Raw genomic sequence first — 15,118 nt, forward strand, 5'->3', positions numbered from 1 at the left:
GAGATATGAGTGAACAGTGTGGCATTACATTATTTAATAAGTTATTTGTAAAAAAAAAGTATTGTATACCAGGAGTAAATCTAATGAGTGTGAGTGTGTCCAGCTAGAAGACTGTAAATGTATGTATATACAAATTAGCTTATTTTAAATTGGTGTAATCTTGTAAACACTTTGACATGTCCTATATCCTTGTAAAAAGAGATCTATGGATGAATAAGCTACTACTATACTACTACTACTACTTGTACCTTACAGGAGTCCAAGTGTCATTCATTGTTACAACTAATGAGGTTCATTGTTATTGCTCTGCAGGTGTCTGACACGGTTGTGGAACCTTACAATGCTACTCTCTCAGTTCACCAGCTGGTCGAGAATTCAGACGAGACATACTGTATAGATAATGAAGCCCTCTACGACATCTGTTTCCGTACATTAAAACTGACAACGCCAACATATGGAGATTTAAACCATTTAGTATCTGCTGCAATGTCTGGTGTTACTACATGCTTGAGGTATGTATTTATAAAATGTTAACCTATATACTGGAACAGCCTCTGAGGATGTACATCACAAGGTCTAACAGTACTGCTTTTTTGTGAACTAATTTTTTTCGATTATACCTGAAATACAACCATAATAAATACTGTTGTGGCCAACTTAAGGGATTCAGTTACAACCAGCACTGGCAGGTTACCTCACCTCTTCACAGGACCCAAGCACAAAAAGAATGAACTTGCAGATTTGGATCTGCCACTGGATTGGAAACAATCATATACTGATACACAGGATGTTGGCTTGCCCATCATCCTAAGTAATGCATAAATGGCACAAATTGCCAAAGCTCCGGGCATTCAGAGGAGCATCTGATGCTCCTTCCCCGAACACCATCTGCTCAGACCCTAAGGATGAACCTGAGACATCTACAGAAACCCTTGTAGGACAGGACTGAGCACCACACTGCAGATAAGCATAATTTAATACACCTGCTGTGACTGACCAGCTGGTCCCATCCCTGTCAATTCACATGCAGTTTAGTATTTCCCATTGACACTGTTCTTCACCTGCAATTACTTTTGTAAGATTCTTCAAATGTCACAAAATAAAATAAGCTCATTTGGAGAGGTTGAAAAACTCAGCCAATAAGCTGTAAATAAAAGTTTATTGGAATGCTTGATCTAGGTTTCAACAATTTTAATATTGTCTGCTTCAGAAGATATAATGGACCTTGTTCATCAGTTGCTGATTAAGTATTCTGAATAAACCCAAATGGGTCATGCCATATTTGTCATTCATCTTGAGGACACATAATCACAACCCATGACTTAGTGGCCCCTATACTTCCATCTGCACACATATAATACAATAGTGTTGCAGTCTTATTCACGGTTTATAGTTATTTGTGTTCTTAAGATGGTTGTCGAATATGACAAGAGCTGTTTGTCTTTATTCAATGGACTTAATCAGCATCTAATGTAATAAGGTCCAATGTCAAGAACTCCAATAAAGGTTTATTTGCAACTGGTTGGCTGATTTTTTCATCCTCCCGAACTTCACTGTCACACGATTGCTGAAGTTGCAAGCCATGTTTAAGATTTTATTTGCAGACAAAGCGAAAAGAAAACTGGATAGCATCTAGCGTGTCTCACTTAACGTATCAGGATAAACTTGAGGATTGTGGATGTTGGACAGACTGTTGTCATTTTGGTGCAGAGAAACTATAGTACTCTCTCAGTTAAATATGTTTTAGGTAGTACATTTCTATTATAAAGTGGTAGCAGTTGTTCATTTTGTGATTATGAAAGAGTTCTTAAATAGTTTCAAGTTTTATTTTATAAAAAATTGTGCTTCATTTCCTCTACCCCTAAAAGAAAAATAACATGAATGCCCACTGACTTGGTTTGTGGGTACACTCATGCTGTGAAAAAAGTTTTGAGTATACTATCAGCAACCGATATGCAATGTAATGCTGGAAGAATCACAGCCAACGAAATGCTGACTCTCCAGTAGTTCTCAGATGTGAGAATTCCACAAGTTCACAGATACTCATGAAAAGACCTGTATTCTTTGGGGAAGATCCACAGCTACACTCTGATGGTTTGATAATGCCAGAACACTTATGAGCCAATTACAGATAAAGAAAATATCACTACAATGGAAAATCCAGGATGGAATGTAACAATATTAGTTGTGCCTATCTGCGACTCAGCATCTCTGCTACATGGTGAGTAGCAACTTTCCTTTTCATAATACTGAAAATATCACTACATGTGAAGAACAAATGATTAGATAATATTATGAAAGGGACAGATTGCTGCTTACCATATACAGGAGACATTGAGTTGCAGGCAGGCACAACAGAAAGACTGCTATACATTTAAGCTTTTGGCCAAAAGGCCCTGTTCTAAAGTAGAAAACACAAACATATTCACAAAAGCACACCACTGTCCCTGGCCACCGAGTCCTGACCTCTGTAGTCAGAGACACTGGTCATGTGTGTGTAAATTGCGCTTGTTTGAATGTCTGTTTCCTACTTTAGAAGAAGACCTTCTGGCACAAAGCTTAAATGTATAGCAGTCTCTTTGTTGTGCCTGTCCATGACTTACTTCTCTTCTATATGGTGAGTAGCACTCTAGTCAGTTCATGATATTGTTATTTGAGCCTGGATTTTCCATTGTGTGTATAAATGAATTGAATATTTTTAAAAGAGCTTTAGTCCATGATTTGGTGATTTTGAGCTTAGTATTGCTTCGGATACTACATTTGTAACTGCACAAACTGACATTAAAGAGGTATCTGTGTGTCAGTTAGTGTGCATCCTTTAGGATTATGGAGAACAATATTATTTTTATACAGGCATCAGTTGATGACTCATCCCGTTTTAAAAGTAAAGAGGCTTGAGTTGTTACTCATGTCCCTTTATAAATAAAGCTTAGAAAGCAGCACTGATGCTGTCGCATATTATTTAGCATTTTCTACTCACACTCCTAGGTAGCATTAACATTAGTGTTCACTAGGAAACAATATGCTGCAGTTGTTTTGACTGCTGTACATTAACTTTGTTATGCATGCTGTTAAACATATATTGCATTTTAGGGTGCCAATAGTGCTTACCAATTATTTGTAATACAGTGAGTGTTGCCAAGAGTATACCATGCGAATACACTGAACTTCGTTTCTTCTCAGTCATATTCTCAGCAGATTTCTGTTTTACCTAACCAATTCTGGGAAAGTCAATAAATTTCTACATTAATATCTAGTGAGAGAATACAGCTTTTTACCTTGTGACAGGACATTGTAAAAAGGAAATTAAGGAAACACAACAGATTGCTTACTTTATATGATGTCACCGTGGTGGTTCTTATAATTTTGAAAAAGATAAATTTCTTGTTAGAGAGGTTGCTGCTACTGAAATGCCAGACATCAAGTCATGGTGGCAATGCACCACGCAAAGACTAGAACTTCTGAAGAAACTCGAAGTACTTCGAGACAAGTGTAGGTGACATTTTCTATTAACACTTTTTCACAGTCTGATGACACAAAAAATGTTGTATTACCGCTTCTACAATGATCAGTTACCCTGTATGGGCCTCCAAGGTGATAAATTGACAGTGATAGAGAAACTAGCTTGTCTATCAGGAAAGGAACCAGTTAAGTCTAATACAATCAATGACATAGAAAAACTCCAATGTTATCTAAAGGATGAACACCTACCTTTCAATGTTATCTTTGGGATGACCACCTACCTTTCTATGAAGAAATCTTGGGGTGGCCTATGTGGAATAATAGCCAAGACAAGTGAATGAACTCCAAACATTGATTATTGCTATAGAATGATGGCATTAGTATTGAGAAATGTAGCCCTGTACATGTTATATTGTACATGATAACATCATTCAGCTTTTACCTAACACCTGGCTTCACTCTTCAGCTCAGTGCTGTATATTCTGAAATCAGTCAGTAAGTGAAATACTTTTCTGTACATGTTTTTTTTTTTGTTCCATTCACAGCTAAACAAGGGAAGCATGACTGCTTATATATACTGAAGCACCAAAGAAACTGGTATAGGCATGCATGTTCAAATACAGAGATATGTTAACAGACAGAAAATGGCACTGTGGTCAGCAACACCTAAGTAAGATGGAAAGTGTCTGGCACAGTTGGAAGATTGTTTACTGCTGCTACAACGACAGGTTATCAAGATTTAAGTGAATTTGAACATGGTGTTATAGTCAGCGCACAAGTAATGGGACACAGCGTCTCCGAGGTAGCAATGAATTGGGGATTTTCCTGTATGACCATTTCACAAGTGTACCATGAATACCAGGAATCCAGTAAAACATCAAATCTCTGACATGGCTGCAGCTGGAAAAAGATCCTGCAAGAATGGGGCCAATGATGACGGAAGAGAATCATTCAATGTGACAGAAGTGCAACTCTTCACAAATTGCTGCAGATTTCAGTGCTGAGCTATCAGCAAGTGTCAGCATGTGAACAATTCAATGAAATGTCATCGATATGGGCTTTCAGAGCCAGGCCCCTTCATGTACCCTTGATGACTGCACGACACAGTATATATCACCTGGGCCCGTCAACACTGACATTGGCTTGCTGCTGATTGAAAACATGTTGCCTGATCGGACGAGTCTTGCTTCAAATTGTGTTCAGCAGACAGACATGTACGTGTTTGGAGACAACCTCATGAATCCATGGACCCTGCATGTCAGCAGGGGGGACTGTTCAAGCAGGTGCAGGTTCTGTAATGGTGTGGGGCGTGTGGAGCTGGAATGATATGAGACCCCTGATGCGTCTAGATATGACTCTGACAGGTGACACATACGTAAGCATCCTGTCTGATCACCTGCATCCACTCATGCTCATTGTGCATTCCGATGGACTTGGGCAATTTCAGCAGTACAATGCGACACCCCACATGTCCAGTATTGCTACAGAGTGGCTCCAGGAACACTCTTCTTAGTTTAAACACTTTGGTTGGACACTAAACTTACCAGACATGAACATTATTGAGCATATATGGGATACCTTGCAACATGCTGTTGAGAAGAGGTCTCCACCCCTCATACCCTTACAGATTTATGGACAGCCCTGCAGGATTCATGGAGTCATTTCCCTCTAGCATTGCTTCACACATTAGTCGAGTCCATGCAACATCATGTTGCACACTTCTGCATGTTTGTGGGTGCCCTACATGGTATAAGGCAGGTGTACCAGTTTATTTAGCTCTTCAGTGTAATTCTCAGGAAAATATTATAAATCCAATTTTAACTTGATGATCTCTCTGGATGATGTATGTATGGTAGCTGCAGTACATTTTCCTCATTTTTCACTGAAACTGGTCTCCTGAAATTTTGTAAGAAGGCTTTTGCTGGGGTAATCATCTTTCTGTGAACACCTGGGGGTTTAGATTTTTTAATATTTTTATGCCACTTTTTCTAACGTCAAGACATACTGTGACACCACCATTTTAGTTTTTTATACTGACCTGAAATTAGCTTACACCAACCTTGGTTGTGGGTAATTATAAGGACGGTTGTTAATAGAGGGTAATAGTGCATCACCAGCATTTCTTCCATCTGTGTCTGGCAGTGAAACATATATCATCTTATTGCACTAAATCACCCTGTTGCTCCAATATTAAACAAAGGTAATGAATGTTTTGAAATTACACAATTGATATTAATAACTGAGTTTATTGTACCACAAAAAAAGCATGAACGACTCTATTACCTAATTAACCTGCTCACAATAATAATAACACTGCTTTATTCATTACGATTCATTGCATATATATAAAAAGAGGCTACAATTCTTGATACGTAGCACAATAATACATTCTTCTGAACATACCATTGATGTGAAGTTTGTGATTTCTTTACTACCTAATCAAGTTGACTTACATTATAAAAAAATAATTGTTTTAGGAAAAGCCAAGATCACCTTTTTTGCGGAAGTTTGGTTTCTTCATCTTTCATCTTACCATACTCTACACATATACTGCCCATGTTGCCATGTGCTGCCATTATTGCATTTAGATAATATAACAATGAAATGGTTGTATGGTATGAGTGATCCTAGTCATTAATGCTGTAACCAAAGATACAAATTTATCAATGTGCATGACTCCACATTGTTTTACATTTGCATTTCGCTTTGACACAGCAACAGAGTGAAATTGGGTTCAGCTTGGTGTGTTAGATGCTACATGATGCATCTCAGATTTTCTTCATGTATGCCTTCACTAATTTTTGTAATACATTGTGATTTAGGTACCAGTTGAATTACTGGACTTTAGAATGCATCTTTTACAAATATGAAAATAAAAGTAATGCTTATATAAGAATAAAGGCAGCTAATTGGCTACTCAGATTATAACAAGAAGAAGACTGACCCCTCTCTGAAGCTTGAATATTTTTGCAAGCAAAAAAGTAAATTTAATATTTGTTCTATACCCATTGATGTTTCAACAGATGTGATGCTGTCTTCCATTTTTCCTCCTGTATTTTTTTTTTTTTTAATGTCAGTTTGACTTTCATGTATTTCACTATTTGTGTCACCTACCAGTGTAAAATCATATTATCAGAACTACTGCATTCAGTACCATCAGTTATCTGTCTCATTTATTCATATACAGACCTTCCCTGTGATTATTTCACTTTCACAATCCCCTCAAATTCATTTTTCAGCAACAATCCATCTCTTAATGTATGCTCCCACCATTCTCTCTTTTCGATTCATTCTGTCTAGTTGTCATATCACAGGATTCTTCATTCATTACTCAGTTAACAATCCTACTCAATCAGTCTATATATTATGAACGGTATCCTGTAACATCACATTACTAGGGCTTCCAATTGTTCAATTTCTGTCTTCCTCATTGTCTACATTGAACACCCAAATAGTGTTATTTTCCAAACGTAGCTTCCCATTCATCTTTTCCTGGTCTCAAGGTTTACATTTCTTGGTGTTAGAAGTTGTTTCTTTTTGTCTTCTGCTGCTTCTTTTGTCTTCTGCAGTCTTTGCCTTTGTTGCATCTTACTTTATCCGTTCTGCTTACAAGAAAGCAAAATTGCTCAAGTTTCATATTGAGCACTCCACATATCAACCTTAGAACACTACACTCTGCTTCGAATAAATAATGTGCAATGTTCTTTTGTCTCTGTAGTTGACAGCACACAGTCTAAACATGGAAAACATTTATATTAAATCTGCCCTCTATTATTTATCACATTGGTAAAACTGATTCTCAGGTGCGCTGCCTATTCTAAAGTTAACTAATTATCCTCTAATCTACTTTCAATTTTTGCCTCCAATTCTTTGATAAAATACTCTTCTGAATTTTTTTGATGCAGGCATTGCAAGACTGTTTGTAAAATAATTTTCATATCCATATATCTATCCATTCTTCCTTTCTTTGGAAGTATAATAATTAAATAATTTTCACAATCTGATAAAATTTCCACAGCTGCATAAATTTCACTCACAAGCTTGTATAGTTCTTGGTTTACTCTTTGACCAGATGTCCGTAAGAGTTTCATTGACATTTTCAATAGTGAGGCATTTTGTTCCTAGAAAATGAAGCGAAACCATTTGAAACTCCCAACAGGTATGTGGAATAAACCATTTTCGCAAATGGATATACAAATGACACTCACGGATTACTGAATGAAATTATACCACTATATTAACCTCAGTACTTGACACCAAAATAAACACATTTGCATATGCCAACTACAAAGTAGCAAAGTAGAGACTTAAGACAGTAGCTCTAGAGCCCCCTCCCCCCCCCCCCCTCCCTGCCAAGTGCAGAGCGCCACTAGCCTGTAAAATAATGTGGATGTGGTGGTACTGATCAACTGGCCAGTATACCATGCCAACCCTGCAGATGTAGCTGGACACCAAACAAGAACAGCTGGAATGTTTCTACATTGCCTGTCAATCGAATCAATTCCTGAGGGACCCATTCATGTAGCGTGTGGCCTGCAGAACCCGGCCACTTTGAGAGCAGTGGTTGTAATCTAGAGAAACAGATTACTGCATAATACGTGTAAAACGAAATGTAGGGCTATAGGTAGAGATATGCCGAATGAAATGCATTTGACTGTCAAGAGAGAAATGCATGAGGCCTTCAATGGCTACCATAGCAGAATATTGTCAAGTGATCTTTCAGAGACACCAAAGAAATTCTGGTCATATGTAAAGACTGTTAGTGGCACCAAAGTTAATGTTTAGTCCTTGTTGAATAAAACAGGTACTGAAATTGAGGGTAGCAAAGCAAAAGCTGAAATGCTTAACTCTGTTTTCAAATGTTCTGTTACAAAGGAAAACACAGGAGAATTGCCCCAATTTAATCCTCATCCCACTGAAAAGATGAATGAAGTAAGTATTAGTGTCAATGATGTTGAGACACAGCTGACATTGTTAAAATGATTGTTTCAGTGCCTCTGTGCGTGCAGCAGTTATTCTAATCTTATCTTCACAAGCCCTATGTGAGCAATACATAGGGGGTTGTAGCACATTCTTAGAGTAATCATTCAAAGCCAGTTCTTGAAATTTTGTTAATAGGCTTCTCAGGATGTTTACCTCTATCTTCAAGGGTCTCCCAGTTCAGTTCCTTCAGTATCTCTGTGACACTCTCTCATGAATTAAACCTGTGACCACTCGTGTTGCCCTTCTCTATACGTTTAATATCCTCTGTTGGTACTATCCGTCATGAGTACCACGCACTTGAGCAAACGTATAGAACCAGTTGCACGAGTGATTTTTAAGCAATCTCCTTCATAGATTGATTGCTCTTCCCTAGTATTCTACCAATAACCAAAGTCTGCCACGTGCTTTATCCACAATGGAACCTATGTGATCATTCCATTTCACATCCCCACAAAGTGTTACATCCACGTGTCTATATGAGAAGGACAATTCCAACAGTGACTCTTCGATATTGTAGTTACAGGGTACTAAATTTTTCTGTTTTGTGAGTAGAAAATATTACATTTCTGAACACTTAAACCAAGTTGCCAATCTCTGCACAACTTTTAAATCTTATCAATATCTGGTTGAATATTTATGCAGTGTCTTTCAGATAGTACTTCTTTCATTACAGATAACTGCATCATCCGCAAAAAGCCTAATTTTACTATTAATATTGTCTACATGACAACATGAACAGCAAGGGTCCCAACACACTTCCATGGGGCACACCCAAAGTTACTTCTACGTCTGACAATGACTGTCCATTCAAGATAACATGCCACATCCAACCAACCAAATGTTTCTTAGTCTAGTCACAAATTTCACTTGATACACCATAGAATCGTACTTTTGACAATAAGCATATGTGTGGTACTGAGTCAAATGATTTTCGGAAATCAGAAATACAACGTCTACTTGACTGTCTTGATTTTTGCCAAGAACTGGGCACAGTTTTTGTTCAAGCCATCTACAATAGATTATAATTAGAAGAGGGGCTAACTCAGCAGCAAATTCAGCATAGAATCTGACAGGGATAATGAAGCACTATCTGAAAGAAGCTACATAAGTATTGAGTCAGATCTTGATAAGATTGAAAAGTGGTGCAGAGATTGGCAACTTGGTTTAAGTGTTCAGAAATGTAATATTTTCCACTCGACAAAACGAAAAAATGTAGTATCCTATGAGTATAATATCAAAAGAGTCACTGTTGGAATTGGCCTTCTCATATACAGGGTGTCCTTCTGAAGTGTTGGATGAGATTATCTCGAAAACTATACATCGGGTAAAAATAGTGGGTAAGACAAGTTTGTAAGCTCAACAGGGGACATCAAATGATACTACACGTGACCCCTCAGCCCCTGCTCCCTTGGGTGTGGTCGGGAGCAGCTTTTAAATCGTAAATGGAAACCCCCCTTTTTTTTATTGCAGTTTCGGATTCTCCATAAAAAGTAATCAAGTTTTGTCTGAAACATTTTTTATACCATTGACAGATGGCGCTGAAATCGAGAAAGCACTCCAATTTATTTAGAATGATCCGAGAAGAACACATCAAATTGATACAAAATGTGCACCAATTCTTTCATTACACCAAATTAAGCTATTTTTTTTTACAAAATGTATCCTACCTGCCACAGTTTTTGATAGAGGGAGGCTGGAATGGTATTAAAATCTCATTAGGGAACTCTTCACAATTGCATTACTGACCTGACTGTGGCGCTACTGTGGCCAAACTGTGAACTATGGCTCAGTATAAAGGTCGGTGCAATGCGATCAGATATCACTTTACTTTCAGATTGTGAACCATAAACATCAACTGACAAAAGTAAATTATTCTTTAGCGAAAGGTGGCTCACTATCCTCCTACAGAGACTGTTGATATGATGTTAATTTTAGGTGAATGCCATAACAATTACGCTGCAGCTGTGCAATTGTATGCAGATTGTTTCCCAAACAGACGACATCCAAGCAAAAACATTATTTGAAATTGCACTCAACCAGCTCAAAATGGATACATGCACCATCCACCTTGTCATTACGAATACAATGAAAATGATGCTCGTACCCTTACTGTTCTTGTCTGTGTTCAACTGGATCCCAAAATGAGTAGTTGTGTGATTCAGAGAGAAACTGGAATACCGAAATTAACTGTTTTGAGGATTTCGAAGGCATATAAATGTCATGCATATCATATCGCACTGACACAGGCATTAACTCCGAAAGATATGCAAATACGTGTGCATTTCTGCCATTGGGCCTTGGAAATGATAAGAGGTGACAATGATTTTTTTAGATACATTATGTTCACCGATGAAGCCACATTCAAAAACAATGGGGAGTTAAATCGTCATGATCTTCATTATTGGTCGCTGTCAATTCACACTGGCACAGAGCCACTGCCAATCAACACAAATGGTCGTTAATGGTCTGGTGTGGAATTTTAAACAGTTGCTTGATATGACCATATTTTTTTGACCAATTATTTACAACTTCTCTTTGCTGGAGGTAATGGAAGAGATTTATTTAGAAACTAGGCAATGAAGGTGGTTCCAGCAGGATGGAGCGGCTCCCCATTATGCTAAAAACGTGCGGAACATTTTAAATTTACGGTACCCTGGTTGGTGGATAGGACGCGGCGGACCAATTCAGTGGCCTCCACGATCACCAGACCCCTAACATCTCCTGATTTTTCTTGTGCAGTTATTTAAAAAATATTGTTTATGACAGACAGCCCACAATCTGAAACAATATGGAGCAACACATTCAAAGAGCGTGTGCAGCCATACCATGGGATGTGCTGCTCAAAACTGTGGACAACTTTCACAGACAATTGACTTTATGCATTGAAGCAAATGGGGATAATTTTGAACAATTTCTTCATGGCTAATTTCATTAATTAAGCACCCCAAATTGTGAGAGACAAGGGGACTCACACTAATGAAGCACCACAACATGTGAGGGGCAAGGGGACTCACACTAATGAAGCACCCCAACATGTGAGGGGCAAGGGGACTCACTAATGAAGCTCCCCAGCATGTGAGAGGCAAGGGGACTCACTAATGAAGCATCCCACAGGAACATCATTCTACTACATCCATGTCGTTGTTCCTGGGTAATGGTAAAAGTAGGATACAGTACATTCTATACAAAAATAGCTTAATTTGGCATAACGAAAGATCTGGTGCACATTGTTTATCGATCTGATGCATCTTTCTCAGATAATTCTAAATAAATCAGAGTTCTTCCCCAATTTTACTTTTTCTTGATTTCAGTGTCATCTGCCAATGGTTTAAGAAATGTTTCAGACAAAACTTGATTACTTTTTTTATGGAGAATCTGAATCTGCAATAAAAAATGGGTGTTTCCATTTAAGATTTAAAAGTTGCCCCTCACCCCTCCCAAGAGGGCAGGTCTGGAGGTCACGTGTAGTATCATTTGATGTCCCCCTTTGAGCTTACGGACTTGTCTTACCCACTATTTTTACCCAATGTACAATTTTCGAGATAATCTCATCCGAAACCTCAGATGGACCACCCTGTAGATATGTGGATGTAACACACTGTGGAGACATGAAATGGAATGTTCACTTGGGTTCAGCTGTGGGTAAAGCAGGTGGCAGACTTCAGTTTATTGGTAGGAGATTGCTTAAAAATCACTCGTGCAACTGGTTCTAGACGTTTGCTCAAAAGTATGGGACTCATACTGGATAGTACCAACAGAGGATAACAAACACATAAAGACAGGCAGCATGATGGATAGTCACTGGTTTGTTTAATCCATGGGAGAGTGTCACAGGGATACTGAAGGAACTGAACTGGAAGACCCTTGAAGATAGACATAAACTATCCTGAGAAAGTCTATTAACAAAATTTCAAGAATCGGCTTTAAATGATTACTCTAAGAATATGCTACAACCCCCTATGTATCGCTCACATAGGGCTCATGAAGGTAAGATTAGAATAATTACTGCATGCACAGAGGCACTGAAACAATCATTCTTCCCTTGCTCCATACATGAATGGAACAGGAAGAAACCCTAATAGCTGCTACAATGGGATGTACCCTCTGTCATGGACCTCACAGTGGTTTACAGGCTAAGATGTAGAAGTAGAGATCATACAGTAGGGGAGTGTGGTGATGAATCACCTATCAAGAGAACAGCAGTGCTGAGGCACATCTTACGGTGTGCCTGACATTGGCGGGGGTATTATTGAAGGATTGGAAGTTCCTCACCTATCTCTGGCTCATGTAGCTCCCACACCGGTTTCAAACATTGGATGGAAATAGTGGAGGGCTTCTCATAGGACCCTTGTGGTGCAGAATAAGGCGGTTGCAGAGCTGCCTGGATAGTGTCGTTTCAAATTATAATGTGCTCAAAATCCTTCAATGCCCTTTGGGCATGCCATACCGTGAGTCTGAAATGGAGGTATATGGACATAGGCAATATGTTGTTTTACCCATCCAACTGGTGCTGGCAACTCGGTATGTTGGCCAGAGGTGGAACTGGAGCCATGAAATCTGTAGGAAGAGCGAGACATTTATCATACAAAACTTCTGCCAAGGATGACTGTAAATTCTCTTTGTATGCTGTTCATATATCAAGCAGAACTTGAGAGAGTGCTTCCATCTACGGGTCAGAATGGCAAATATGTACTGCCTTACGAGTGTGGTGCCAAAATTCAACAAGGGCATTACTTTGTGGGTTGTATGTCATCGTTCTAAATCGTTGAACACCACATAATCTGCATAGCTTAGTAAACAGGTGTGCCTCAAATTGGCATCCTTACTCCATGGAAATTGATGTGAGCAGCCAAAACATGTGATCCACATCTGTAGGAATGTCAGCACAGTGGTGCTGGCTGTCATACTCATCAGTGGAACTGCCTCTAACCAGTGGTTACTCTGTCTAAGGCTGATGTTATACAATGATAGCTATTCAATTCTGGTAGAGGTCCCACGAGGTCTAGGTGTATGTGCTGTAACCTTTCTTTATGTATTGCAAATTGTCATGCTCCAAGAAAGAGTGGCAGCCGACCGTGCTGCACTGGCAACTGATGCATGTTCATGTCCATTTCCTGCTGTTGGATTTCTTGGTGGAACACACAAACTTGGTGGAGGGCTAGAGGACATATCTTATATCATGAGATACTGCAACACAGGTGCATGTCTGCACCAGGAGTCTGTACTTGGTCCAACATCATGTTGGTGATGCTGCCATTCTGTTACCTGTTGATTATCCTTATATACCTAAAGCCATTGCATCAAAGTGTATGGTGGTACTCAGCGTGCTGATGTGAGAGACAGTCAGAAACTACATTTTCAGCGCCATTGTGAATTGCTCGATGTAGTTTCGATAACAGAAATGCCAAGGGAATCAAAGGAGCTGTTGTTGGTTGCCTAACATTTGTTGTAAGATTGCACTGACGGTAGTTTCGCTGGTGTCCACCTTTCCAGACAAATGTGCTGAAGGTAGTAGGTGTGCCAATGTAACAACTTGGTGGAGGCAATGCATGATTGAATCAAAAGCATTTTGGGTATCATTGGTCGACTGCAGTGGTTGTTTGCTTTGAGCATTCTCACCAGCTAAGGCATGAGTCAGTGGGGTTGAATCTTGGCTTCCAGTGGAGTACAGTGAAAGTAAAAGTTATCATCCCTAAGAATCTCTGTTTGTTCATGAAATATTGTTGAGTGGGATGAGCACCATCCTGCTTCACCGACTGGCTGAGAAAGATAACTTGGTGTCTGTGTAACTTTCACTTATCCCTGTTGATGACTAATCTTAATGTCTCAAGTCCTTTGAAGATCAGTTGTAGGTGCTCTTCGTGCGGTTCAGTCAAAGAGGGGAAAATATGGATGTCATACAAATACAGCAGAATAGGAACTTACTGAGGGCTCTGTTGATGAATTGCTGCCAAGTCTGGACAGCATTCTTCAACCCAAATGCCAAGAACAGAAATGCATATTGTCTGAACGGTGTAATAATGGCAGTTTTTGACATATCTTCTGATGCTATTGGGATCTGTAACTATGCCTTCTGACAGTCAAGCACACTGAAAATTGAAGCACCAGCTAATGTGTGGGTAACATTTTGAATATTGGGAATGAGGTATCGGTTTGATATCATACAAGAGTTCAGAGCCCTGCAGCCCCATATATCTTAATGAGCCACGCGGCAACAGGTGGATAGCATTGTCTGATGATGTTAGCACAATACCAGAGTCTTAACAGTTCCTCAATTCCTGCCTAAGCAAAGTATAACTTGCCTGGTGTTGGACACTGAGCTTTACAAAAGACAGGAGGTCCTGGAACAGTATTAATTTTGTGGACATTACTGTCTTTAAGGCCATGTTTTAAGAGAGATAGCATGCCAAAGACAAGCACTGTTAACACCAATGGGAAATGGTGTTGCACTGTCGTCATGTCACTAATGTGCGATTTCTTGAAAGGTGCCTCTTGAAGTCTATGAGACTAAATGAGACCACAAAGATCCCTTTCTCTGAGACGGTCACTGTGATTCCAGGTGGTTGATACACTCCTGAATGTGTCAAACCATGTCTCTGTATATCTGCTTTAATTCCTCCCTGCTCCCACTGCCTGAGGCATCAAGTAAAACTGCTTTGAGGTTGGGGTTTTT

General features: G+C 39.2%; 1 protein-coding gene across 1 annotated transcript in view; it reads left to right on the top strand.

Annotated features, from left to right (window-relative positions):
- The window catches only part of LOC124616253 (tubulin beta chain-like), a 73,847-nt gene that overhangs the window by 28,790 nt on the left and 29,939 nt on the right, over window positions 1-15,118 (top strand). Inside the window, exon 4 of the mRNA XM_047144557.1 lies at window positions 313-512. Within this exon, the coding sequence (XP_047000513.1) occupies window positions 313-512 (200 nt within the window). The remainder of the gene's footprint in view (window positions 1-312; window positions 513-15,118) is intronic.

Source organism: Schistocerca americana, chromosome 5 (genome assembly GCF_021461395.2).
Source record: "Schistocerca americana isolate TAMUIC-IGC-003095 chromosome 5, iqSchAmer2.1, whole genome shotgun sequence".
Lineage (NCBI taxonomy): Eukaryota > Metazoa > Arthropoda > Insecta > Orthoptera > Acrididae > Schistocerca > Schistocerca americana.